The sequence below is a fragment of the Alligator sinensis genome, unplaced genomic scaffold, assembly GCF_000455745.1.
Source record: "Alligator sinensis unplaced genomic scaffold, ASM45574v1 scaffold677_1, whole genome shotgun sequence".
In the NCBI taxonomy this organism is placed as follows: domain Eukaryota; kingdom Metazoa; phylum Chordata; order Crocodylia; family Alligatoridae; genus Alligator; species Alligator sinensis.
Window position 1 is genome coordinate 1,558,658 of NW_005842276.1, and position 26,278 is coordinate 1,584,935.

Genomic DNA, 26,278 nt, shown 5'->3' on the forward strand with positions numbered 1-26,278 from the left:
GTTTTGGTTGGCTTCAGCACCCCCATAGCCCCTGCTGTGCCACCCCCCACCCCCGTCCCCACCCCATGACTTCCTGGATAAGCAGCAGGAGCTGCCAGATAAGCAGCTCTCAGACCAGCGGCACCACCCACCCCCATACCCCTTGGATACGCTGCACCCTCATCCTGTGCCTCCTGCCCCAGCTGGGCTGCGCTTGCCCCAGCCCCTGTCCCAGACCCACCTTGATCTGCCCCCCGACACACCTATCCTCCCCACTCCCCTTCCAGACTTACCAGTTGGACATAGCTGTATCCAGCATCCTAAAGGAACCAATCACCCATTTTTAACATTGTTGTTATGGGAAAATTAGTTCCTAGTTACAACCTTTTGACTTAAGACGTGGGTTTCAGGAACTAATTGTGGCTTAAGTCTGAGGACTGCCTGTATTCATTTGTGACCAGGAAGGAATTTTTCTCCAGAGCAGACTGGCAAGAATTCTGACAGTTTTTCTTAGTTTTCCCCATGGCTCCCAGAAAGCCCAGTTGATTTAAGAGTAACGGAATTTTAAAGGTTGAAGAAAAGATTTTAAAACATTAACTTTTTTTAGCTCACAGCTAGTGTCCAGTGCAGGTGAAGGTTAGAAACAGATTGTTTCCAGAGATAAACAGAATACATCTGGTGGATCTCACATCTACATGTACCCAAGGTCTCTTCTACTAGTCTATCCTCAGCATGTGGGACAGAGCAAGAGGTTAAGGTAGGCAAAGAAGGCTCTTTGAAATGGGATGGTTTTAGGACGCAAGGCATTTTAATCCAAAATCTGTTAAACCAGGGGTATCAAATTAATTTTGCCCCAAGGGCTAGACAAACTATTCCCAGGACCTGAGGAATAGTGACTTGTACCTGAAAGGTTGTCCAAATATCTCCCAACAATACAATTGTTCCAATAAAATATATCACCCATAAAAATTGCTCTCTCTCACGTCTTGGACCATTATGACTATAGAATCCAACATCTCCAGAGAAGTTGCCTTTTGGAATAGAAAAATGTATATATGTTCCTTCAACAGTATTCCTCATACTCTCCTGTCCACATACTGAGCAGAGCAAAATCTGCTTGATTTATTACTGCACTTACTCGAATATAATATGAATGGACAGGCTAATTACCTCCACAAAGGATCCATGAGCTATCTGGAGTACACACATATACTGAGCAGTGCTGAGCTGTGAGGTCACCATGGCTTGAAATCTCACTGGCTCAACAGCCCAGCCCAATGAACTATATGGTAAATTATTAGCTGTTTGCCTCTGAACTAACATCATGCATAGTTTGTATTACATATAAGTAGATGCAAAAAAAGTGTTGCTTAAAAGTAAGTGTATGAATTTATATGCCAAAACTTCCAGCAGTTCCAAAAAAGGTAAAATGCATCAATTTCGGATTAACTAAATTGGTGGGTACCCAGAGTACAAAGTCAGTGTTTTCAAATGTGCCCCTCACTTCCAGAGCAGAGTCTGACCATGGTGGGGAAGGGAGGGAAGACACTGCAGGGGAGAAGAAGGAAAGGAGCCACCTAACCCCCCCAGATTTATTTTTCCCTGCTGTAGCAGTGGGAGGTGAACAAATTCAAGGCAAACCTCCAATAATTAGACTGTATACCTACAAAATTATAAATGCTTCCTGAGCCTGACAAAGGGCATTTGTACCCAAAAGCTTGCAACAAAGAATTTTTCCCAATTATCTGAGTTGGTCTAATAAAAGATATCAGATTTACCCAAAGAACCTTGCCTACCTATGTCCTTAGACCAACACAGCTACAACCTATAACCCCAGAACATTATAAGAAATGTATAAATTGTCCATATATAGAATCTAATTCGTGGGGTTCATCTTATATTCAGGATCATCTTTCATTTACCATATTTACTCAACTATAAGATAGGATCCAACTACAGCATAGCTGCAACTAAGCAATATTTGTCATTGCTATATTCAGTTACGTCCTTTGGAGCGAGTTAACAAAAGCAGTAATCACTGGTCTTTTACATAACATTATACAGCACTACTAACTACACAAAAAGATGAACAATTTCTTCTGTGTATGAAATATCTGACAATATCAACATATTTAAACATGTAATTTAAATTTCAGTCAAAAGATATTCTTAAAAAACTAAACTACTTAAATATTTGGCCTCATTATTAAAGATACCTTAATATCTGTGACAAATGAAGAATGTAAATTATGTTTGCTTTTAATAAGTGCCAAAGTCATGAATATTTGTTTTAGAACTATCTTTTTGACAATACTGAATTGCAAGGATATGGATATTAGAACATTCTGTAAAGTAGGTTAAAGAAAAATGGCACATTAAGAAAAAGGATATTGAAATTAAATGTAATTATAACAAACCTGTAGTTTTACTCTTTAAGCCTTCAAATTTAGAACTATGTTATTTAAAATGATGAATTCACTATATGCATGCCAGGTTTTCCTCCTCATAATTTTAAACTTCAGAACAGTTTACGCCTACTTTTAGAAAGAGCTTATATTTATATTAAAGTTGATATTTCAGTGAATAGCCATGATTATTTTAACAGGGTCAAAACTTAAACATTTACAAAAGTACTGGTGCTCATGTCATGCTCTGTTCAATTCTAATCAGCTGCTAAATCTCAAGTGCTGGAACTCTCAATTGAAACTCAAAAACAACTCAGCTGGAATCATCAAAAGTGATTCACATTTGTGTGCAATCCAAATGGCTTAAAATACCCATGCAATAATCTGTTTTGTTTTGTTTTGTTTTTTTAAAGAGAAAAGGCACTTTACAAAACTTAGGAATATAGTATTGAAATGGACCTCTTGGGCCAGTGAATCCAGTCCTCTCACAAAACAACGGAGTTTTTTTAAGCTTGCCAATCATATACATTTCTCAACCAGTCTCTGAGTCTAATAGTCAGCCCCTGCTGTAATTATCATGGGCTTTCTTGAAGAGATTGAATATGCATAGCTGAATTCTCAGCTAGGCTAAGGCTGAATTTGGTACAATTGGGAAGTATTAAGTTGAAGTGTATTGACAGCTCTGTCAGAAAAAACTTATTCATTATAACATTAACTACAATATAGATAACTGTGGCATTTAAACATCAAGCAACTTTACGTATTTTTACTTATTTATTATTACCTTTTTAAGTGCATATTTTGGATCATCAGGAAGAACCATTATTATTTTGCCATCAGGGTACTCAGCCAAAATTCTCTCCTTTTTCCATCCCTAAATAATAATAATAATAATAAATCTGAATACAAGATGCCATTTTACAATAAGAATAGTAATACATATCAACTTGTGGTATAAAAATTTACAAAAAACCTAATTGCAATTACTTAGCTGATAAAAGACCTTATCAGCCAGCCTTATTTATCCATACGATAATCATAATGCAGTCACTTTCAATGCAAGATTATATCACCCGACTAAACCTAGATACAACTTGTGAAGGTATTTTATAATTGTATAATTGAATTTTTCCCCCACAACATGATAGTTCAAACTGAAATTTTAAAAAAGGATTAACTCACTCACATAATATAACTGATGCCCCAGTCTAAAAAGGCATTGATTTTCCAGAGTCCAGTGAATGGAAAAATCTATGCTTCTATTAAAAGATTTCTTCTTTAACATAGTTACCTCCACAAATACACACTCAGTTTTAAAGTCTGGCATGCGAAAGACCTCCAGGAGGTTCTAAATGAACTGACTGGCATGCAGTTGCCCAAAATGTAAGGAAGAGATTTTTTTTAATTGATCATAACTATCAAAGCCACAAGAAGGAGACTATAAAAAGTAGTATAACTACCTTCTAAGAATCTAATGGGGAAGGAGGCTACGTTGTGTGTATCTGAAGTTAAACATACTCAAAAAATAGAGGTTATTAATTCTTCTTCAGATCCACACTCATGGTGATTAATGAGCAGTACCTGCATGGAAAAAACAAAACAAAAAAAGCCACTTAAATCTAGTAAGATGGGACTAATCCAGAAATTAGAACTCAAGTTGCTTTGATGAGGTTCTGAATATACAGAAAGAGTAACTTCAGCCACTGAGCTGGCCGATCTATAAGTTTTACTCAAAGCAACTTAATGTAAAAAAGCCTTTGCAGAAACAACACAGATGGAACACTTCTCATTGAAATCTATAACTTCCAGCATCAATAAAACCTAACTAAAACAAACAACTGGATTTGGCACTGTGTCTGAATGCCATGATCTACCTGTATTGTGTCACATGATGGAAGTATTATGCTTGATTTCTACTTTTTTAGCATGCTACTTTCAATCTCTATTTCCCAAACAAAAGAGTAAGAGAAGAATTTTAGAAATGAGGCTCATCAGAGGTCCACTTGCAGCCAACACTGAAAATGACACAGAAGGGATACTTTTGAACACGTGGTGTTCCCCAGGGTTGAGCACTAATACCACAGGGGTGTTATGCACAAGTGTAGTTCATTCCTGCCATCTTCCACCTCAGCAACAGCAATACTGAGTACTGACACAGAGTGGCATAATGGAAGTTATGCTTGGCTGATAGGAATTAATACAGATTACTACGACACTACGTCAGAAGAACAATACCATGTGTGATAGCTTGATCACAATTTTTAATAAACATAGCATCTCCTAAACAAACCGGAGCAGGAGTTAAGCCCCCACTTTTTTTCCTTTTCAGCTCACTTAACTTGACTCTCTGACTCCAATGTATTCCATTACCTATTCTTTCCCAACTAAGAATGTCACTCATCTAATCTAAATCATGTGCTTGGTAATCCTCCCATAACAGCACCCAGAGTGATACTGTCCCAACACAAGGATGCAGACCAATAAGTATTTTAGGCAAAAAGAATGTTCCCAGGAGAGATGCTCAGACATTCTTCTTCAAAAACAGTTTCACTAAAAGGTAAGAAAATTATGAAAGTTGTCTTTTCAGAATAATTTTAATCACAAGGAATAGTCAGTCTACCTACAAAAGCATACAGAAAAATAAGAGTCCTGTCACCCAACTATGCTGCCACTGCTCTACTTTTAAGTAGATTAATATTTTATTAGCAGGAATCTAAAACAAAATAGAGTAAGATCACAGAAGCAATCTTTCAGGACAAGTGAAACTGCCTCTAAATATTTATCATTTTTCTTTTGGTTCTATTGTTCTGTATCTACTATTTTTCTGAAGAGAATTTAAGTGAATAGTTTTTTTTTTTTAATACAAGATAATCATTTTGTGTGGCTATTACTCCACAACTTCTGAAATCCAGAGTCTTATAACTCTGCCTTTAAAAAACACCCTGCGCTGAGAAATATTTAAAGTCTTCCCAGGTATGCTGGCAGTATTCAAAATAAGATTTAGATTTAGATCACTTGATTTTATGTTTTAGAGTTTAAAAAAAAAAAAAAAGAACAAATGGCATCCTTCTCATTTTGAATTTTGCAGTCTCTCTTAAGAAGTAGATATAACCTTTTCTCTATTTTGTCAAAAATTCTAATGCTTACAAACAAAGGAACAAACAAAATTTCCTCCTAAACTACCAGTATGTTGATAAATCACCAGAATATATCACAGTCTTAGTATTATTCTTATATATTTTAAACTTTCAACTTTAGTTGATCAAGTATTTAAAACTGTATTTGGTATATTTGCAATGACAAGATATTTTATGCAACTTGCTGGCATATCTTCCTTTAAAAATATATCCCCATGAAGACCTGGAGTAAAAAGAAAGTGTTTTCATCATTCTGACTTCAAAGTGGGACTCTACACTAAGGTGTTCTAAGGTGGGACTGTGAACTCAAGTAATACAGTGTTGTTTAGAATTAAAAAATAAAATCAATATTAAAGTTGGCAGGAATGAGCTATCACTTTCTTTTACTTGTATCAAAATACTCACAATTCTGCATTTCTGGGGAAAGGGTATGATTGTAACCATATACCCGTAGAAGTAAGCTCTACTCTCATTAGATAACTAGTTGTTGAAATTCTGTATGGCTATTATTTGTAAGTAATAAAGGCACACTATGTTCACGTTAGTCAATCAGAGTAGCATCATCCATTTAGTAAGCTGAAAACAGCAAGCATTCTCTCTAACACCTGCAATGTCAGTGGATGTAGGTATCTATATTGTAGGTCACTAAAGTAAGATGAGAGTCCTTTACTACAGCTGACGAACTGCTGGGGAAAAAATTATCTATTTGCATTATTATCATTTAAACATTTATTTTCTAATTCATATGCACATATTCTATTTAAACTATTTTTAAAAATTACTCACGATTGTTTCTATTGCACCCTAACAATGCACAGAATGTGTATGAAAGAATGACAAAATAATGAATAGCTTAAACAAATCTAATCAAGAATAAAGGAAATGTTGCCTATTACACAGCAGTTGCTGCAGTGTTTGCACTATTGAAGCACTGTGATAGGAACGCTAACTGTGACAGTGAAGTTTTGGCACAGCATTTTTAGGTATATTCCAGCCTAGTTAAGGGGCAAAATGAGGATACAAGTGTGACCAAGCCATTTTTCAATAGTGATGGCAACTCTGGTGTAACTTGGAAGTGCTTGCACTTTTGCAAGCTCTGTTATGCTCACAACGTAAAGAACTTCTGATGTACAACACTTGTCCCTTGAAGATATACAAACTAAGGATACAGAAGAATGCATTAACTATGTATTTCTGAATTTTCAAAAAGTTGATATAAAAATATAAAATATGATATGTTGCCTGGCACTGTTTTTTTTTTGATACACCAGGCATAACCTGTTTCCAATCACTACCTCCCATATACATGCAAATAGCTTGAAAATTATAATTTTACATTTTTGTTCTTCCTAAAAATGTTTATGGTAGTGTAAGAATGATATTGTAGCTGTGATGGTCCAAACATTAAGTGAGAGGTAAGGATTTCTTAGGATGAAGTCTTTCATCAGACCAACTGAAAATGTTTAGATGTGGAAAAAATAAAGAACCTTATTCCTGGTAGATTCTTTATTATGTCTTAAAGAAAAGAACTTAAGGTAAGGAAGTGAACTTCAACTGCACACCCCTTTTTTTAATCTTTCGATCTTTATAGTAGGAAATAATAGGATGAACTAGATTCTTATTTCCAATTCTGACATCAATTTTGTTCTCTTAGGCAAATTATAACTTTTGTTTGCCTCCAATTCCCCTCAACTGTAAAACAAGGATATTATCTCTTAGGGAGGGTCATCATCAACAACCTGGAAGATGACATGGTATGCACTCTCAGCAAGTATGCAGATGACACCAAGCTAGGGAGGGCAGGGGGTGGATACACTGGAGGGTAGGGCTTGGATTCAAAGTGACCTAGACAAATTGGAGGATTGGACCAAAAGGAATGTCATGAGGTTCAACATGGACAAGTGCAAAGTCCTGCGCTTAGGAGAGAAAAATCCCATGCACCAATACAGGCTGGGGACCGACTGGCTGGGCAGCAGCTCTGCAGAAAAGTACCTGGGGCGTTACAGTGAACGATAGGCTGAATATGAGCCAGCAGTGTGCCCTTGTTGCGAAGAAGGCTAACAGCATCCTGGGCTGCGTTGGTAGGTGTGTTGCCAGTAGGTCAAGGGAAGTGATTTTTCCCCTCTGTTCAGCACTGAGGCCACATCTGGAGTAGTGTGTTCAGTTTTGGGGCTCTCACTACAGAAAGGAAGCGGACAAATTGGAGAGTCCAGCAGATGGCAACAAAAATGGTGAGGGGTCTGAGGGACATGACTTCTGAGGACAGGCTGAGGGAACTGGACTTAGTCTAGAGAAGTGAAGACTAAGGGGGGGTTTAATAGCAGCCTTCAACTATCTGAAGTGGGGTTCAAAAGAGGATGGAACTAGATTGTTTTCAGTGGTGGCAGATGACAAGTTGCAGCAAGCGAAGTTTAGGTTAGATAAAAAGAAGAATTTTCTTACTAGGAGCGCAGTAAAGCACTGGAACAGGTTACCCAGACATGTGGTGGAACCTCCATCCTTGTAGGTTTTCAGGACCCAGCTAGACAAAGCTTTGACTGGGATGATCTCATTGGGGATGGTCCTGGTTTGAGCAGGGGGTTGGACTAGAGGACCTCCCGAGGTCCCTTCCAACCCTAATTTTCTATTATTTCTATTTTAATTGTAGAATGCCTTAAGATCCTTGGACGGAAAAAAAATTCTCATGTAGAAGTTAAAATAGAATTAGGACATCTTAAAGACATGCTATCAAATGGTATAAGCCACCCTGTTTGAAAGAGCAGCAAGACTTATTTTGCTCCAGGTATATATCCTCAGATATTCAAAGGCTCAGTTTGATTAAAAGAATTTTTCACTCCCTAGTAGGATGTCTGTTTAGCTTTATCTTCAGTACAAATATTCCATTATTACCCAACTGCCAAATTATCAAATCTTGGGTTTTCTTTAATCTGAAAACTGTAAAAATTATTAATGTGGGCTCTGATGCAAATCACTTCTCTGTTGGTACTGTATACCTAAGACTAGACATATAGTCTTAGGTATATGGACATGTATCCTTTCATGCCCATGACACAGACTACAACTAAAAAATTAAAGACACTTTAGCAAATATGAACACATAATTTAAGATTAATACAATACATAGAGTGGGGCAGAAGCTGAATTATAGCTGTTTGACTTTCCAATCTTAGTTGTCTTTTAAGGCAGCTTTGATTTCTTAGGGCCTTTGTACATGCCACAAAATTGGCCTTTAAAGCAGCTTAAATGCCTTTTTGCACCACTTTAATGGAGTTGCTGTTTGCATGCTTGCTGGCATATTCCACTTTAAATGACTTCAGTACATAGCAAGATAAAACACCTCTGAGGTATTTTAGTTTGCTACCTAACAAAGTGCAACTGTGCACGGGGTGCTGGAAACCGATGTGCTCGGGGCTTGGTAGGCCACACACGGCTCAAGGGCTGTGGGACTGGGCCCGGCGGCAGCCCATGAAGGCGGGCTCCACTGAAGAAAAAAAAAAGCAGCGGGTCTGATCTTTCTTTTTTTCTCCCCAGAGCGTGCCTGCCTGAGCTGTGCAGGGGCCTGGTGATTCCTTCCGTGGCTGTGTAGGGGCTGGCGCTTCCCTCCATGGCTATGGCCTCCCCTGGACCGCCTGGGCTGGGTGCCAGTAGATGGATGCTGCCTGGGGGCCCCTAACAGGGACTGCTTGCTGGACCCCCTGCTGAAGAGGCAGGTAAAGATCAAGCCCCCACCCTTGTGTATACCCCACACGGGGTTTAGTTCAGTTTAATTCTCCCTACATTGAAGCGGTGTTTTAAAAACCCACCATTTCAATTTAGGGAGAACTAAATCGAATTACACCCCCGTGGCATGTACAAGGAGCCTGAGACTTTTGAAAATGAGCCAGGAAAAAAAATCATGCAGTGATAGATTGATGCCTTGGAACATCAGTAGGGATATAACATTTAGATCCAGTGTACAGATCTCTGCCACCTTAACTAACTCTTGACAATAATGTGCTACGTGAATCAACATTAAATGAGACCAGCATACTTTGCAGATTTGGTGGCACAGGCATAATGAGACTTCAAGAATCCATTCCAGCCTCTGGAAGGAAGAGCACATGTCCTGGGCTGGAATACATACAGTGAGGATGGATTCTTCAAGGAGTTTAGCTGTTAAAATCTGAAGTTTACTGGAATATATTTCAATAATGGATTTACAAAGACATAGCTTTGTCAAAGTTGGGGATAACAGAAGACATACCCCTGGTATATGAAGGCTACTCCCATCACCAGATTTTAGCCTCAGCTCCAAAGTTGCATGACCTTATGAAAAGCCTTAACAATGGGTAGAAAGAGACAAATCCCTTGAAACGGTCAGTGTTCAGGGGTGTAGGTCGTAGCCGTGTTGGTCTAAGGACATAGTCACACAAGGTTCTCTGGGTGAATCTGACCACCAACTGCTGATACTTCCTTACCCTGATGAAGGGTTTTTGAACCCGAAAGCTTGCTTAAAAATTGTTTTCCAACTATTTAAGTTGGTCTAATAAAAGATATCAGATTCACCCAAAGAACCTTGTCTGTCTTGAAACAGTCAGAAAACTGTGAGAAGGCCTAAGAGTAGAAAAAAGTAGACCCCAATAACAGGCAGGAAAGCCTTGCGATAGTGCGTGCAGGGCAAGGGCTGGGAATGAGAATCTGATTTGGCCCATGCCCAGCCTCACACCACTCTGCCAACTCACAGGACTGAGGGCCTGATCTGGTCCATGCCCAACCCCACAGCACTTGTTCAGCTCACGGGGCTGAAAGGTTGGACACTACTGTATTAGAGCATATTCTGGGATCACAATCATGTGAGAGGCAAACATTACTCTGTTCTTCCTATTTATTAGAAGGAAATGGGCCCCAGGGTGGAAAAAAGCTATTAGTATTACAGCATTAACGACTGACTGGAACACAGTAAGGAACAAGAGACTATATCCTGATCCTATCACCTAGCCTCTCTTACTGGGGTTTTTCTATCAGTGTCTTACTATTTAGGGCAAAAAAACCCATAGAACTTGAGAGGAGCCCCTACATTTACAAGCAATTGCCACTTTGAATCTTCACACCCAACTACATGGCATAACATCTGAAACATCAAGAACACTCTGTAACACATCATAGGTAAAAACAGGGAAGACGAGGTCATTGCCAGTCCCTTGCTACTGCAAAAATAGCTATTACATGCTCAAAAGGTCTGGGGAAAGCACCATGAGCAACACTACAGAGGCAACTACAACTCCCACCTCATGGGTCCAGAGGTAAAGCAATCAATTTCTGCCTAATGGTCACCCCTTTAGTGAGAAAATCCGATCATTTTTTCAAATACTGACACTTTCTGAAAAAGGGGATAAAATAGAACCATTCACAACTTTTACTAAAGATTTTTGGTATTTGCCCCTTCACTCCCATACTAGCATTTGAGATGGACATAATATTTTATTTAAATTCTGCTATTTCTAAGTTAAAATTAACATTTTGGGGTTTCTTTAAGCATAAAAGGAGCAAAAAAGGGCCAAAGACTGACTCTGAAAAACACTGTTAAGGCACTTTTAAGAAGCAAGTTATGTGAGTGCCTGCCACTGATATTACTATTGTATACCAAAGCACCAAACCCAGGTGAGCAAACTGAAGAAGGGAAAAAGAATGGCAAGTGATACAGTGGTTTGTTATAATTGCACAATATTCTACAGGATATTAATCTCTATGCTATGAAACTGTAGAACTGGTCAAGAATAAGTGAACATAAAAAAGTTCACTGATTTCCCTTATGTCTAAACTGCCTATTATAAGAACCACTACACCTATTACTATAGCATATAATTCAGAAAATAACAACGTTGTGCATATTCCCTGAGCTGACGATAAAAAGTCTGCTCTGGTGCAATTAAAAATAAACAGACAAACAAACCAAACCTCTCTCACCCATGTGATCATGTGTCCTTTTATACAAACCTTGTTTCTAGGTGTTATTTGAAAAAACTTTCCCTAGTGTTTGAACTTTCTCATAAACCATAAACTTTTTCATTACAAAGCATTATCCAATACTGGCTTCCATATAAATGAATGGGAGAAGAGAGTACCTTGAAATGGTCTGTGGGTATAGACAAATGAACTTTAAAGTCACTTTGAACAGGAGGGACAAGGCTGCTGCTTATAAATAGCATCAAACATTACAACGTAACTGGCATATTTGCATAAATAAGCAGCAATACAAGTTAGCTAATTGCCTTGGGACAGTTTAGAAATTGAATTGTAATAGCTTTTATCAGTATCCTTTGATATTAATATCGCTGTTAATTTTGTTAATAACTTATCCTACACTGGGGTGCTCAATCCCCAGCCCACAGGCCAGATGTAGCCCCCAGTGCTGTGTCATCTGGCCTGCAGGACTCCCTATGGACTCCCATAGGCGGTGCCCCTGCATGCTAGGCTGGGCATGCAAGGCCCAATCCCAGTGCACAGGGGCCAAATGGGAGAAGTGTGGGGCCCCTGAAGCCTGATCCCGGCAGGTGGGGGCAGCACAAGGCCCAATCTGGCCTGTGGACCAGCCCTGCGCCATTCATCTGACCCAGAAGGCCAAAAAAAAACACAACTGTCCTAGACATTATCTTATGATGGTAAGGAACAGAGGTCACATCAATTGCTGCAACTTTCATCATCCTTAAAATACTTGTCCACTCCGCCCCAAGGTCCCTCAGTGGCATGAACAGTTACAGGCCACATCTGCTCAAAGGAAAGAGTTGTTCTTATATTAATTACCATACCCCCCCGTACCTATTTGTCTGTATAATCTCTCCCTCCCATCACCCCACTGTCAGTCTAAACTATTTGAACCCAGATGTGTGCCCAAGCCACCTTATTGCTAGTTGCTGCAATATCTACAATAGAGGAGAGACTCCTGGGACATGTTCGTTATCTGAAGACATCATACAATGACTAATTTGGCAGATAATGGACAAAGTATGTATGTATGTATGTATGTATGTATGTATGATGCTGCTTTTTTAATCATATGGTCAACTCATTCTTCTCTTACAGCTGATTTTTTTTTCCAGAAACACCAAGAAAGGATATTTTGGGGTTATTCAGCCAGTCAACTGAGAAAAGAATGAAAGACCCAAGTGTTTTATCAGGACTAGATAGTTGCAAAAGTATTAGCGTAATATACTGATTTTTTTAATGGGTAACTGGTTCAAACCCAGCTCTAGATTTAAGAGTACTCCAATTGCTGATTGGCACCTACATGAAATGAATTGGTGGCCTCAGTTCAGTTATCCTGGAGGTCTTATCTACTTGAGTGTAGAGTACTGAAGGTAACATGTGTGATAAAGAAAATGGACTTCATGGATTCTGATCTGAATTTCAGAAACCTGGGCAAGTTTCCCCTATAAATCTTGTAATATCAGTTTACAGTTTTACTACAAATTTGAAACTGCAAAAAACTTCCAAGTTCGTCTAAAATGTGCAACTGAATGACAAACATACCTATTAAGCACAAAATATAAACTTCTATTTTTTAATTTTACACTGTAAAAAAGAAAACAGCCTATTCAATAAAGTTTAAACACACTAAAGCTATGCCAAAAATTTCCTAGCTAATCTACTTCTGAATTACTGCTATTTTAACTTAGCCCATTTAAGGAAAGCAAATGGAATAAGAAGTTCTATGGCATTCTAGAGAAAACGGTAAGGCCAACTACTAAATAAAAAGGACAGAATAAAACTGAAACAGACGTGTATTATCTTGATGATGAATTTTTGTAGCTTAATTATAACCACCTGTTAGGCTTTTAACAAAACCATCATTTTCCAGAAATGGATTTGTGATCTTCTGTGTTATTTTTAGGGCAAGAATTTATTACAATAAATTTATACTTCAAAGTAATTTGAACTTGAGTTAATACAGTATGGAAAATGTTAATCTTATTCTTTAAAAAAAGGCATAAAATTATCTTACCACATATTTTACAGCACTAATGAATTGGTTGTGAAACAGCAGATGTTGAGTTTCATCCTCCGGATTTGATGCAGTATAAAGCATTCCACAAATATTGCAGAAAATAGCGCCAAATCTCTTTTGTCCTGCATCCTATTTAAAAGAAGGTATATTGTTCAAAAGTACAGAACAGAAATGGAATTAAATTGAAGGATTTCATAACTGATATGCAATTAAATAACATCTGTAGACACAAGCACACCAGCTAAAATGGAGGAAGGGAAAAATACAAAAAATAGTGACTGGAAGCCTTACTCTCCTACAGCATTCAGACAAGTTGTCAGTCTCAAGACAGACCATAGACCAAGAGGGGCATTAAGACAAATTTTCCCTCCCCAGTTCCTTCAGGTCAGAGCTAAGACACATGCGTAAAGCAAAAAAGGACTATTCATATTTTTTGAAAGACAGAATACAAAGATATCGTTAAGATGCCGTTACCTACTCTGTTACTTGTAATAACTGTTATTGCCTAATATAAAAAATGCATTACTTGTTGTTTCCCACTACCAACTCCTGTCAGTTGATAAATTCCTTGGGTGTAAACCCTTTCTGAGGATCTGGAAAGTGTCTAGCATACTTTGGTCACTACTATGAAAATCCAGAACATGGAAATTAGCAGTAGAATCATAAGTAACAAATTTACTGTATTTGGCCAAGGGATTTCAGAATTCTGTGATGAAACTAAATATTTTCAAATCAACTGACTAGCATTATACTTTTTTCTCTTCTCCTTTGGTGGTATACGAGACTTATAATATTATGCTCACCATCAACAAAGACAGTTCTGAATATTAACTTTACCATACTTTGTATCTGGTTTTAAGGGAATAGTTCAGTTTGCAATTTTCAACACAGGTGATAAGTACTCATGATATAAAAGAAAATTTCTTCTCGATCTTGCTGTTTCTGACATTAAGTTTATCACCTTATTTTGCAATCCATTACACACGTTAGCATGCAAATGATTTATTGTTCATTCTTTAAGCAGTGTTGTTATTTCATGTGAAGTAGGCAAATATTAGAAAAAACCTTGGCAGTATTCGTAAGGGACGGTTTCATTATTTATGTATCTAATTCTCACGTATAGTATTATATGAATATATACTGCTTGAATTTAACTTAATTCAGATCTTTATAAAAGAACAGAATTATTTTTATAATACAAAAGTCAGTGGAAAGATTTTTGCAGCATGACTAGATTTTTTCAGTTCACTTCCTGGCCCTTCTTGCAACTTTAACACACTGCATTTATCTGAATCCAAGACAACCTTGAGTTTAAGACTCCCCACCAATAATTAGATTCTATACGTGGAAAATTATAAATTTGTTATAATTGTCCATGTGTAGAATCTAATTATTGGAGGGTGATCTTGAATTTATCCTGCCTACAGCAATACCAGTGATGAGGGGCAGGACCTCCACCTCCCTGCTTGTTTTCCCATGCCTGTGCCTGTCACCCCTAGCCCTAACCAATCCATGCATATGCCTGCTCCCCTGCTGCCTATCCACACCATGCTTATGCCTGTCCCCTGTCACTTGCCCCAAACAATGCCTGTGCCTTTGCCTGCCCCCACTACCCTCTGCCCCCATCCCCATGTCTGTACCTGTCCCCCTGCATCCTGGTGCCTACCACCTTCTCCACTGCATGAGCCATCCCAGGCCACGGCTGAAATCAGAACTGAGCCACCGTGTGTCTCAGGCCAGTACAAAAAAACTAAAACAAGGTTTTTTTCCCCCCCACACCTCATGTTGATTAGGCAGAAAAAACCTTGTCTTGGATTCAAGTAAATATGGCATATGCTGGATCTGAAAACTGATAAATAGATGCAGATGACAGACTTACTTCAGGGGGCTGGGGCGCATAACTTCTGAGGAGAGGCTGAGGGAACTGGGCTTATTTAGCCTAGAGAAGAGGAGACTGAGAGGAGATACAATAGCAGCCTTCAGCTACCTGAAGGAGGGTTCAAAAGAGGATGGAGCTAGACTGTTTTCAGTGGTGGCAGATGACAGAACAAGGAGCAACAATCTCAAGTTGCAGCAAGAGAAGTTTAGGTTAGATATTAGGAAGAATTTTCCTACTAAGAGGGTAGTAAAACACTAGAACAGGTTGCCCAGACAGGTGGTGGAATCTCCATCTTTGGAGGTTTTTAAGACCCAGCTAGACAAAGCTTTGGCTGGGATGGTCCTGCTTAAAGGGTTGGACTAGATCAGGGGTGGGCAATTATTTCGGGCGGAGGGCCGCTTACTGAGTTTTGGCAAGCCATTGAGAGCCGCATGACAGGCAGACAGGGACAGATAAATATTAATTTTTTTAATTTTTTAGGGCCCCCGTAGGCCGGACAGAATAACCTGGTGGGGTGCTTCTGGCCCGCAGATTGCATTTTGCCACCCCTGGACTAGACGACCTCCTGAGGTCCCTTCCAAACCATAGGTGAAGGGAGAAATTTTTTTGGTGGGGGCTAAGTGTGTGCATGCATGCACATGTGCCCCCCCCCCGCAAGGGAAAGTCTGTAGGGGAAGGGGCAGGGGGAGGGGGGAAGGACCGTGGGGGTGGAAATGGGGTTGGGGCTGGTCTGGGCTGTGCTCAGGCCAGGTCGTGGAGCAAATCAGAGCCCAGCGGCTTCTCCAGGTATATGGGTGGGCGGCTCCCCCTGCTGTGCACACTGTGGGGGAGCCAGGGGAGGATAAGCATGTTCCCCCACCTTGGCTCCCCCACGCTGCACCCCTGGAGGAGCATCTGGGCTCTGGCTGCCCCACGACCCAGCCCAGCTGGGGTCCCATTCACAGTGAATGGGGCCCCGGCCAGGCTGGGTCGTGGGACAATTGGAGCCTGGCAGCTCCTCCAGAGGTACGGTGCAGCACTGAGGAGCCAAAGGGGGGGAGGGGGGGCAATGTGCCCCCCTGATCTTTCCACAGCGAAGGGTGAGCTACAGCTGCAAGCTGGGCTCTGCCTGCTCCCAGCCTCCACGCCTCACTGCCGCTGCTTTGAAAGCGGCATGGTACCATGTGCCTTGTTGCCCAGCCCACCCAGTGGTGGGATGCACATGGCACCACGCTGCTTTCAAAGGTGGCAGCGAGGTGCAGAGGCTGGGAGTGGGTAGAGCCCAGCTTGCAGCTGCAGCCCGCCCTTGCCACATGCAGAGATAAGGGGGGCACATGCCTCCCTGCCCTTGGCTCCCTGGTGCCGTGCCTTTGGAGGAGCCGCTGGGCTCAGATGGTCTCACAACCAGGCCCAGCCCCCATTCACTGTGAATGGGGCCCTGGCCGGGCCGGGCCATGGGACAATCCCTACAGTGGAGCATGGAGTGGGGCAGGGGTGAAAGATTCACCCCTGCCCCTAACCCCACTGTCTCCTGCACTGTGGGGGTCTTGATCTGCCCCCTGCCAAGCCCAGGTAAAGAAAGAAACTTACCTGCCTGCTAGGCTGGCTGCGATCATGGCTGTGCAGGGATCTGAGTGCGTGCCCCTGCCCCCTGCTGCAGCAGCCTGTGGCTGGGCTGCTGTCCAGCCATACCTGCTGCCCCCTGCATTTGTGGGGGCTGAGCCCGGTTAACAGCCCCCTTCCATCACCTATGCTTCCAATCCTAATGTTCTATGATTCTATGATGCACAGAAACTGTTGTGACCTCAAGCACACCTGCTAGTGAAGTCTAGACTTTAGGTAGAGCCTCCTGATAAATTCACAGTAAGAAGCATAGACTTCTAGTAATTGTCACAGGATACTTCAAGAGACAGAGCACTTAAAAAAAACCCAACTAGGTGGAAGGTAGAAACACAAGAAAGGCTGCCAATCTTTCCTGGCATTTTGTAAGATTTATAAAAGCCTGTAGCAATCTACATATGAACCACTGCTGCAAGCAAGCAACTGAGAAATCACTGGTTTATGCTCAATATCACAGTTCCTATATTCCCATGGCATGTAAGAAGAAAAAGAAAGTGATCAAGGTCTGACAGATAAAAAGGGCAAGGGTGTCTGTTCAGATGCTTGAAGAACACTTAAAAAAATCAGGTAAATAAACAAATCTTAAACATTCAAACACATAACAACAGTGCTGTTAACAATCCTTCTGAAGCAAAAGTATCCGCATTAAAATGATTGAGAATTTAAATGTTATTATAATTGAATGTTGGTTAGTTTGCCAACAAAAATCCTTGAACACAGGAAATCACCAAAACAATAAATGACAGAAATCCTCAAAATGTGTCAATTTAGTTCATCTAGGGCTACCAGCAGGTATTCAGCATAGGTGTTAGGAGTACAATCAGAACTTCCTAGATCTTAAATGCTGGAGGCTGCAAGTGCAAGAGAAACAAGGGAGAAACCCTGATCGTACCCTGTCCTCTCTCCCTTTCAACATCCACGCTCTGCCACTGTGAGACACAGGATATTGGGCAATATGGACCCATGGTATGACCCACTCAATGGCTGTTCTTATTATCTTAATGTTTCTGAGAGGCATAAGAGAGCCAAATTGGAAATTCTAGTATACCTCAGATATCTGACGGGATATTTTTCAGGATTTCATTAAAATAACAATTTTAATGTATTCAAGTGGACAACAATACAAAAATATTTACCACATACTGGGGTAATACAAGAGACCCTTACAAAACACACATGGGCTTCTCTGAGGCTCAGCAGAGTGGTGAATGGGTTAATTTGTTTTAGATAAATATATTCTGCAGACCATACAGATTTTAGCTAGCAACTAAACCTAAAGCAGTATTTTAACTCTGCACACCACTGTGCACCATCCCTTAAACAAAAAATTGTTGTGCAGGCAAAAAATTGGAGTGCAGGCTCTGCAGGGTAAAAAACACTAAGCTGACTAAAATCAAGAGCAGCAAAACAGCAGAAGGAATTACACTTTTTTGGTGTTTAAGAGGTTAAAAAAATACATATTTGACCCTATAAAAGTGGCAAGCAGGAAGACCTGTCCAGAGGGTGTGGGGTATGGAGGGATATGTACCAACCCTGTGTAATCCTTCTCAGATCTTGGTAATCTACCATGCTGCAAAAAGCCCCTAAACTTTAGCACAGAAGGATAAAAATCTTCACACCTTTTTAAAGTTAGAAATACGGAAAAAGGCTTTTTATATTAGTATAAAATTTCAACTGACAGAATCCCTTTAACTCATTTTAAGTTAATATTATTTCAAGTTGATTGTGTCCCTTCACTATTCTTCACAAGCCCCCATTAGAGCATGAGCTGTCAAGACCTTGGAGACAACTAGTAAATAGTGTTGAGATGATTAGTTCCCAGAAATCCAGCAGAACAAAAGGTTTTAGAAAAGCAGTAGAAAGAGCAGAAATTAGATTACTTGTCTTGAATTGATTCTTCTAGTCCCCAAACAAGAACCCTATATTAATGATTCTCAACCAGGGTATTGCAGCACCCTGGAGAAAAATTAGATACTTTCAAGGTGCCACAGGGTGCCACGCAATGTTAGCACTGTTAGGTATAGAAACATGATTCATGAGAGAAACCCCGAGTTCTCAAACAGGAATCCATGATGTTAAAAATCATTTGGACATTGTGATCTTTCCGAGTTCTTTGCAACAGAAGAATTGCTCTTATTTTTCCATAGTCAAAAGAGCGAAAACTAAAGAGCTAAAAAGTTTGAAAGGTTGAAACCCACTGGCCTACATAAACTAGAAATACAGAATTGCAAATTCTGTAATGCTTTAAATGCAGCAGACAAACAACTCTGATAAGCTAGGCAAACTCTATTAAGATGAATGTGGGCTCGTGGCAAAAAAGCATTGCAATTCATCAAGGCCAAGTTAACATCTAGAAGGACTTAGTTCTTTCTCTGTATTAAACAGGGGGGAAAAAGTCTTACCAAATTTCTCTTCTTTGAGACGGTGCATGTCTGCCAATCTTCCATTTTGGGTTTAAGGAGTCCTGCAAGCAAAAAAGGCATTTGGTGCCTTTGTAGGACATTGAAGGGAGCCCTTGCTTTGGGCAAAGGATAACTCACTTCCCTCCTTATAGACCCTCAGGCAGAGGGAGATATACTTTGCTGAGTGAGGATACTAGAATAAAGAACAGAACAGCCAGAAAACAGAGCGTCTGAAAGTGAAAAATGAAATGGCAAGAAGAAGACAGAAGTTCCAAAGAAGGAAGAGATTTCCCTCTTAGACCCTTCACAGAAAGAAAAAGGAATGGAGATTCCTGTGCTGCCCTGTGCATGCCTGCAACAACAGGCATTTCTAAGGCAAGGTTGTGGGCAGGTCACCCTGCTGATCAAGAAGCGGATCAGTAGACATGCCCCACTCAAAAAGGAAACACAAACTTTAAATGAACCATTGGGAAGACAAGTTCAGTTTACTTAGAGGAATATTGCTTTAGCCAGGGGAGGCAGAGCAATTTAAGGCTTTTTAAAAATAAATTATTTTTACGGAATTATACGTCATAAATTAATTACTATTTTAATAGTATAAACATGTCCAATTATAAAGAGATATTAAGAAAAATAATGTAAACAGTATTCAGACATGGATAATATGACATCTCCTAGTTATCAAACAACTCAGATAAAGAATTTGAATATTCCATTATTTTATAACACATATAACCCTACAATTGGAAGTAGAATAGTCAACTTTTTCAGTTTTATAATAAATACCTTTTACCAAATTAATGTAAGTAAAGATCACTGTTTATAAATTAAATTAGTAAAACAATTAAGATTGTAAGCTTGGTAAGAATTTAGGAAATGAAAGAAATTTAGGTCTCCCATGAACTGTTTCTTTTAATAAATGGTAGAAGTGGAAGTATAACCAAAAATATTTTTTAGCAAGCAGACACTGCAGAATATTTTTTTTATTAAATAAAAAATAAAATTGAATTATATGTCCATTTTGCATAATTTGGATGCTCATTTAACTTTAGAGCACAGAAATGTAACGTGTAAATTTTAAAAAATGGCAGTCCATAATCCTCATACTAAAATAATCCATAAGGGGGTGTATTTAATAAATTTTCAGAATAGTTTGTTATATTCATTTGAACACAAGAACAAATCGGGGCATGTCCAGACAAGCGTGCACGTGCGTCTCCCAGGGACAAACAGCAGCTGCACATAGTTGTGCTGCTGGTACTTGTCCCCAAGGAACGTTCATGCACACAACAAGTCACTCTGGGTGGGCTAGAGGAGGCTGAAGCCAGCATCTGGGCTGGCCCCAGCAGCATTACTTGAGATCCTGGGGGCTTCCTAGGGCTCCAGAGGTGGTGATCCAGCATGCGGAGCCTGGCCGACAGCCGGTGCATGGCTCCGACAGTCCAGGCTCCAATTTTAGGCAGCACACACTACCTCCACATCCGCCGCTCCACTTTTTTCAGGTGCAGGGGTTTTTTTGACACTGAGATAGCCCGAGGTCAAAAAACACTCCCAGTTTACTGCAAATTAGCAGTGCAGAGAACACCTGCATGTGCAGTGCATGCAGTTTATGGTGCCGGAGAACATACCGCGCATGCACGCTGGTCTGAACATGGCCTCAGGAACTAACACTATCTCTGACCTTATTCAAGTCATAATCTTGCTACTCATCTCTCCTTGGTCTGTAAAAGAGAGATCACATTTGCTTACCTCAAAAGGGACAAGGCTTAAATGTTGTAAGTGACCTTAAACATAAGTCTCCTCCAACGGAGTACACTTTTGGATGTGCACAGGCAGTACTATACTTCCTGTTTTCAATTGGGTCAGCTACCACTAAAACAGCATGGAGAGCAGCACTGTTCTTAAGGCAGTCAGGAGACCTGTGTTCTGCCAGACTTCCTGTGACCCTTCTTTGCCTCAGTTGTATATCTGTACAATGAAGATTATAGTTGTGACGGGGGGATAAATTAATATTAGAGATGTTCAGATAGCAGGAAGAGGCACATGTAAGAAAATGAATGATTGAGAAGCAGTACAAGTATTAAAATAGAACATCAAGTTATAGCATATATGATGAGCACTAACAGTTGTACTGCTATTTGAGAAAGTGGCAGCACTTTTTGCAGGCAAATAAAATCTGCAGCAAGCTCTGCTATAGTCATATAATACAGAAAAATAACAAGTCACTATCAATACCTTCCAAAGCAATGATATACAATGTTTAGGGACTAAATATAAAATAGCACATGCAAAAGGAAAAAGAATGCTGAGTTACCCATAAGACTTCCTTTAAAATACAGGGTGAAAAGGTAAAGGTTACATAATTTGACAACATACCTCAGACCCAGGGACTCGACCATTATATGGACAATTAGAAGTTAAATGTTTTAAGATAGATAACATAAAACCAAAATATTAAAATGTTCAGCATTACAGCAAAGGAGGTAGTGGTTGGTATATACAGCCTGACAGAAATTAAGGTATTTGAAAGCCAGAAAGGGCATCCATTTAGCCTATCCATAAAAACAATAGTGTTGTAACTAATGATGAAACATCTCAAAAGGTGGTTTTAAATAAGGATGAACAAGTTAAATTACAGCCTATTTCATTTAATTCTATTCCTCTATATTAAAGTGCTATTGCTAAGAGCATACTAGTAATTCCAACAGAATTAAAATTACGTTTCTAGCTATTACTATTAAAATAGCTTATAACTATACAGCAACTGAGTTTAACTTGGCTGCACACAACAAAACAATTTTATTATATTTATTTTTAAAGTAAATAACTGATTCATTTTTAAATCAACCTAGCATTCTTTGATTTGGTACTCAAGATACCTGCAACACAATAGTACCTAAGTATCTTTGTAAAATGTCCATTCAGAAAATTTTGAACTACTGCTAATATCTAAAAATGTGATTTAAAAAAAAAAAAATCAAATTCCCATAAATGGCAACTATGAATTTTAAAAATAGGATTTAAAAAAATGTATTTACTGATTTAAACTCTTTCAAGTAATTATATTTGAAATTTTTCTTTTCAAATCAGGTATTTTCTATATATGCAAGTACAAATTATCAAAACCATATACAAAACTACCATGAATCATCTCTACAAAAACTATAGTTAGCAAATATGTAGTATTTTATGAAAAAGTTATTTTGCAGAGGACAACTTTCTCTATACATATAGAAGGTTGCAGTCTCACGTTTGAGAAAGGTAAACCAAAAAGTTTCACTGCCACATGTACTGTCACTCTATGATTAAAGTGAACTACAGGCATGACTAAAGTCTCTTTAGACCAAAAAAAAACCCAACAAAGAGTTAATCCTGATCCAAGTAAGTGTTAATTTTAAGTATTAATGCTAGTGAATGAATAAAAATAATAATATTATGGAGGTCTTTTCCTTTTATAAATATTTTGTTATGATTAAGTGTCCTAACTTTCTTCAGTGAAAACCATCCTTTATACTCTAAGATTAATACTCTAACTTAAAATCACAAACAAATAGAGCTAAAAGGAACCACAAAAGGTCATGTAGTCTAGGGGTGTCAAACACTTTTAGCCCTGCAGGCCAGATGAAGGGAACAGGGCTGGTCTGCAGGCTGGACCAGGCCCACAGACCAACCCCATGCACCAGAGTCAGCACACAAGGCTGGTTTAGCACAGGTAAGTCATGCAACACACACCCTGGTACCAGTCCAGGGCTTGCATGTGGAGCCATATGTGGGGGTATGTGAGGTACGTACTGCACGAAGTGCCGATACCAGTCCAACTCTGTGTGCTGGGTCCAGTCTGTGGGCCCAATACAGACTGCCCTGGAGCCAGTGTGCAGGGTGCTACATGCAGCGCAACTTTGGATTGGCACCCTGTGCTGCATACAGGTTCCAGGCTCTGTGCACCCTAGGCTGGCCACAGTCCGGGGCTCACACCGCATGCAGATCTGACATGGGGTGCATACTGCATCTGCATCCAACTGGCCCTGTGCACTGACTGCAGCACGCTTGGATGGCTTGTGGGCCTGATCTGGCCTTGGAGCCACCATGTAGAGTCAGTGCAATACAGGCATCACATGTCATGAGCAGGACCAGGGCCAATGCACACTGCACACAATGCATGTGCTCAGTCCAAGACCCATGGGCCAGATCCTAGAGTTCCATGGGATGTATACATCTTTGACACTGCTGATCTAGTTCAACTCCCTACCCAAAAGCAAGATCATACCTGTCTAAAACATTGCAGACAAGTGTTATTTAAACTGGTCTTGAGAAATGCCTAGGATGGAGATTTTACAACCTCTCTAGGTAGCCTGTTCCACTGCTTTACCACTTAGTGTTCAAAAGTCTAATATCCAAACCAAATTTCCACTGCTGCAATTTAAGACCAGTACTTCTTGCCCTGTCCCTTGTGGACACATAGAAGAATCAATCACTGCCCTCTTTATAACTATCCTTCAGGTATTTGAAGACTGTTATAAATCCCCATCAACCTTTTCATGTACAGACTAAGCAATCTCAATTCTTCCAACATTGCTTCATATGTCAAATTTGACAGACTACAAATGTTATTGTAAAATGTGTTTTAAATGTGTTTTTGTTTTAATGGTATTGTATGCCTCAGTTTTCCTGACTGACTTGTACATGGGGAAAGAAGAAGGGGTTAAGAGACAGTGAAGCCAAGAGAATACAGGAAAGCTGAGGGACATACGTCTGGATAGGAGCAGCCTGAACAGGCAGGGCTTTGGCTTGGGAGCTCAAGAATCAGGAGAAAGAAAACAGATGGGCTACTTTGGGGGCTGGGCACACTGAAAAGAAAGCAGCTAACTTTGGGGTGCTCAGGACTATGTGGGCTAGCCTGAGTACAGTGCTACTTGCTTAACTTTTTGGAGGGGAAAAGGATTTCTTGCTGGGTGGCCTTTGGCCCAATATCTGCCTTTTTAAAGATACATTATCTGCTTTGCTGTTGGAACTTCAGGATGCACTTCTTATCCCTATTAAGAGTTAATGTCCCTCATTCTGAAGTCAATGAGAAGGTAGCGCCCTAAGGAAGGGCTGTAGAAGACCCGAGAGGGTGAGGCACCAAAAAGCTTTGGCTTCTGCTCTACACTCCAGAAGTCAAGCCTCGACTGGCTTCAGGAGTTATCCAGAGAAACCAGATGAAGCTGAAGGTGAGAACCTTTAGCCTCACCTTTAGCCTTCAGGTGAGAACAGAAAGCATGCCCCTGGGGGACTTCATAACATCATGTTTCCTAGACCTCTCATCATTTTTGTTGCTCTCTCTGAACAGTTGCTAAATTTATTCACATCTTTCTTGAAATGTAGTGTCCAAAACTGGACAAAATACTCTACATGAGGTCTCACCAATGCTGAATAGAGTAGAAGAATCACTTCCCTTGACTTGCAAGTGACATTCCTGATATTACAACCATGTTGATAATATAATGCTGTTAACAGTGTGCTCTTGTTGAAAACAAGTCAACTCATATTCAGATCACAGTCCACTTGTGCATGCAATTATTACTTTCCAAGTGCAGCACTTTGCACTTATCCTTACTGAATTTCATTCAATTAAGTTTTAACCTTTTCTCCAATTTATCAAGGTCATCCTAAATCCAAAGCATCTACAACTCCACCCAGCTTGGTATCGTCTGCAAATTTGCTAACTCTGCCCTCTTCATTATGTATGTTAGTAAAGATAATATTAAGGTACAATTAAAGAAAATCTTTAGATATATGAAATGGTACTGGACCCAAGACAGACCCCTCAGCATCTCCACTTGATACCACCTCCCAAACAGACAGTGAAACATTGATGATTAGTCTTTAAACATTATGGGCGTGTCCACACATGCAAGCACATATGCTTGCAGCAGCTTAAATAGAAGCGGTGCAAATTTGAGCCGGGGCTTTTTGCTTCAGCGCACGTGCTTGGACATGCACTTTGTTGCGGAGCAAACCATGCCACTAGGGGCAAAATAACCCTGCCTGGCTCCTCCTGGATCTGCAGCCCAGGGGGAGCTCGAGCCCGGGGCCAGCACCCTGTGCTGCCCCAGCAGTATGGCTGCCCTGTCCTGGCCCCAGCAGTATAAAAAGCCACACTGGCAAATAGCTCAGGGCTACTAGCTCTCAGGAGCTTCTGGGACCCAGCCAATTGGTACCTGGGGACACTACCCCTTGTGCCAGCTGGACTGCTGAAGCAACCTTGAGAGTTCCCTGCACCCTCTGCCCACTGCAGCAGTCTGGCAGTGGGAACTGCTGCCTGGCTGTGACCTGCCGCACTCGGATGGGGACTGCAGAGCCAGTAGAGGGATCTGCCCCTCTGGGGCCGCCGTCCTGGGTCCAAGGTGCCAGCTCTGATCAGGCAGGGTCCTGCCACTGGCCTCCCTGGCAGGAATTCTGGTGTTCCCTATTGGAAAACTGAAAAATCCCTGATAAAAAAAAATCCCAAAATCACTCTCTAAAATACCCCAAATGCATGTTCCTCCACAAGTAAAACAAAAGACCACTATAAAGAGAGAGAGTGTGAGAGACAGAGACAGCGATCAGTTGGACAATGTTTTATTGATATACCTACAGTGTTAAAGCAAGTCCCTTATCATAATAATAAAGTGAACTCTAAATACAGGTTTCATGAATTCATGAATACATATTTTGCTGCTCTCCCACAGGGTGATGGCCCCCACACAAGGGGTCGGTCCCCCGCACAAAGGCTACGGCACCCCAACATGGGATTCAGCTCCCACACAAGGGGTTCAGCCCCCACACAAGGGCTACACGCCCCCAACAGGGGGTTCGTCCCCCACAAAAAGGGTTTGGCCCCCAAAGAAGGGGGCCAAATGGCCCCCGCAGGG

The 26,278-nt window shown here is 40.4% G+C and overlaps 1 protein-coding gene across 1 annotated transcript in view; it reads right to left on the reverse strand.

The window, feature by feature from the left end:
* Nucleotides 1-26,278, reverse strand: part of ESCO1 (establishment of sister chromatid cohesion N-acetyltransferase 1) — a 50,028-nt gene that overhangs the window by 10,261 nt on the left and 13,489 nt on the right. The window contains exons 6-7 of the mRNA XM_006027933.3: nucleotides 13,503-13,634; nucleotides 3,169-3,258 (exon numbers count right to left, since the gene is read on the reverse strand). Of these exons, the coding sequence (XP_006027995.1) occupies nucleotides 3,169-3,258; nucleotides 13,503-13,634 (222 nt within the window). The remainder of the gene's footprint in view (nucleotides 1-3,168; nucleotides 3,259-13,502; nucleotides 13,635-26,278) is intronic.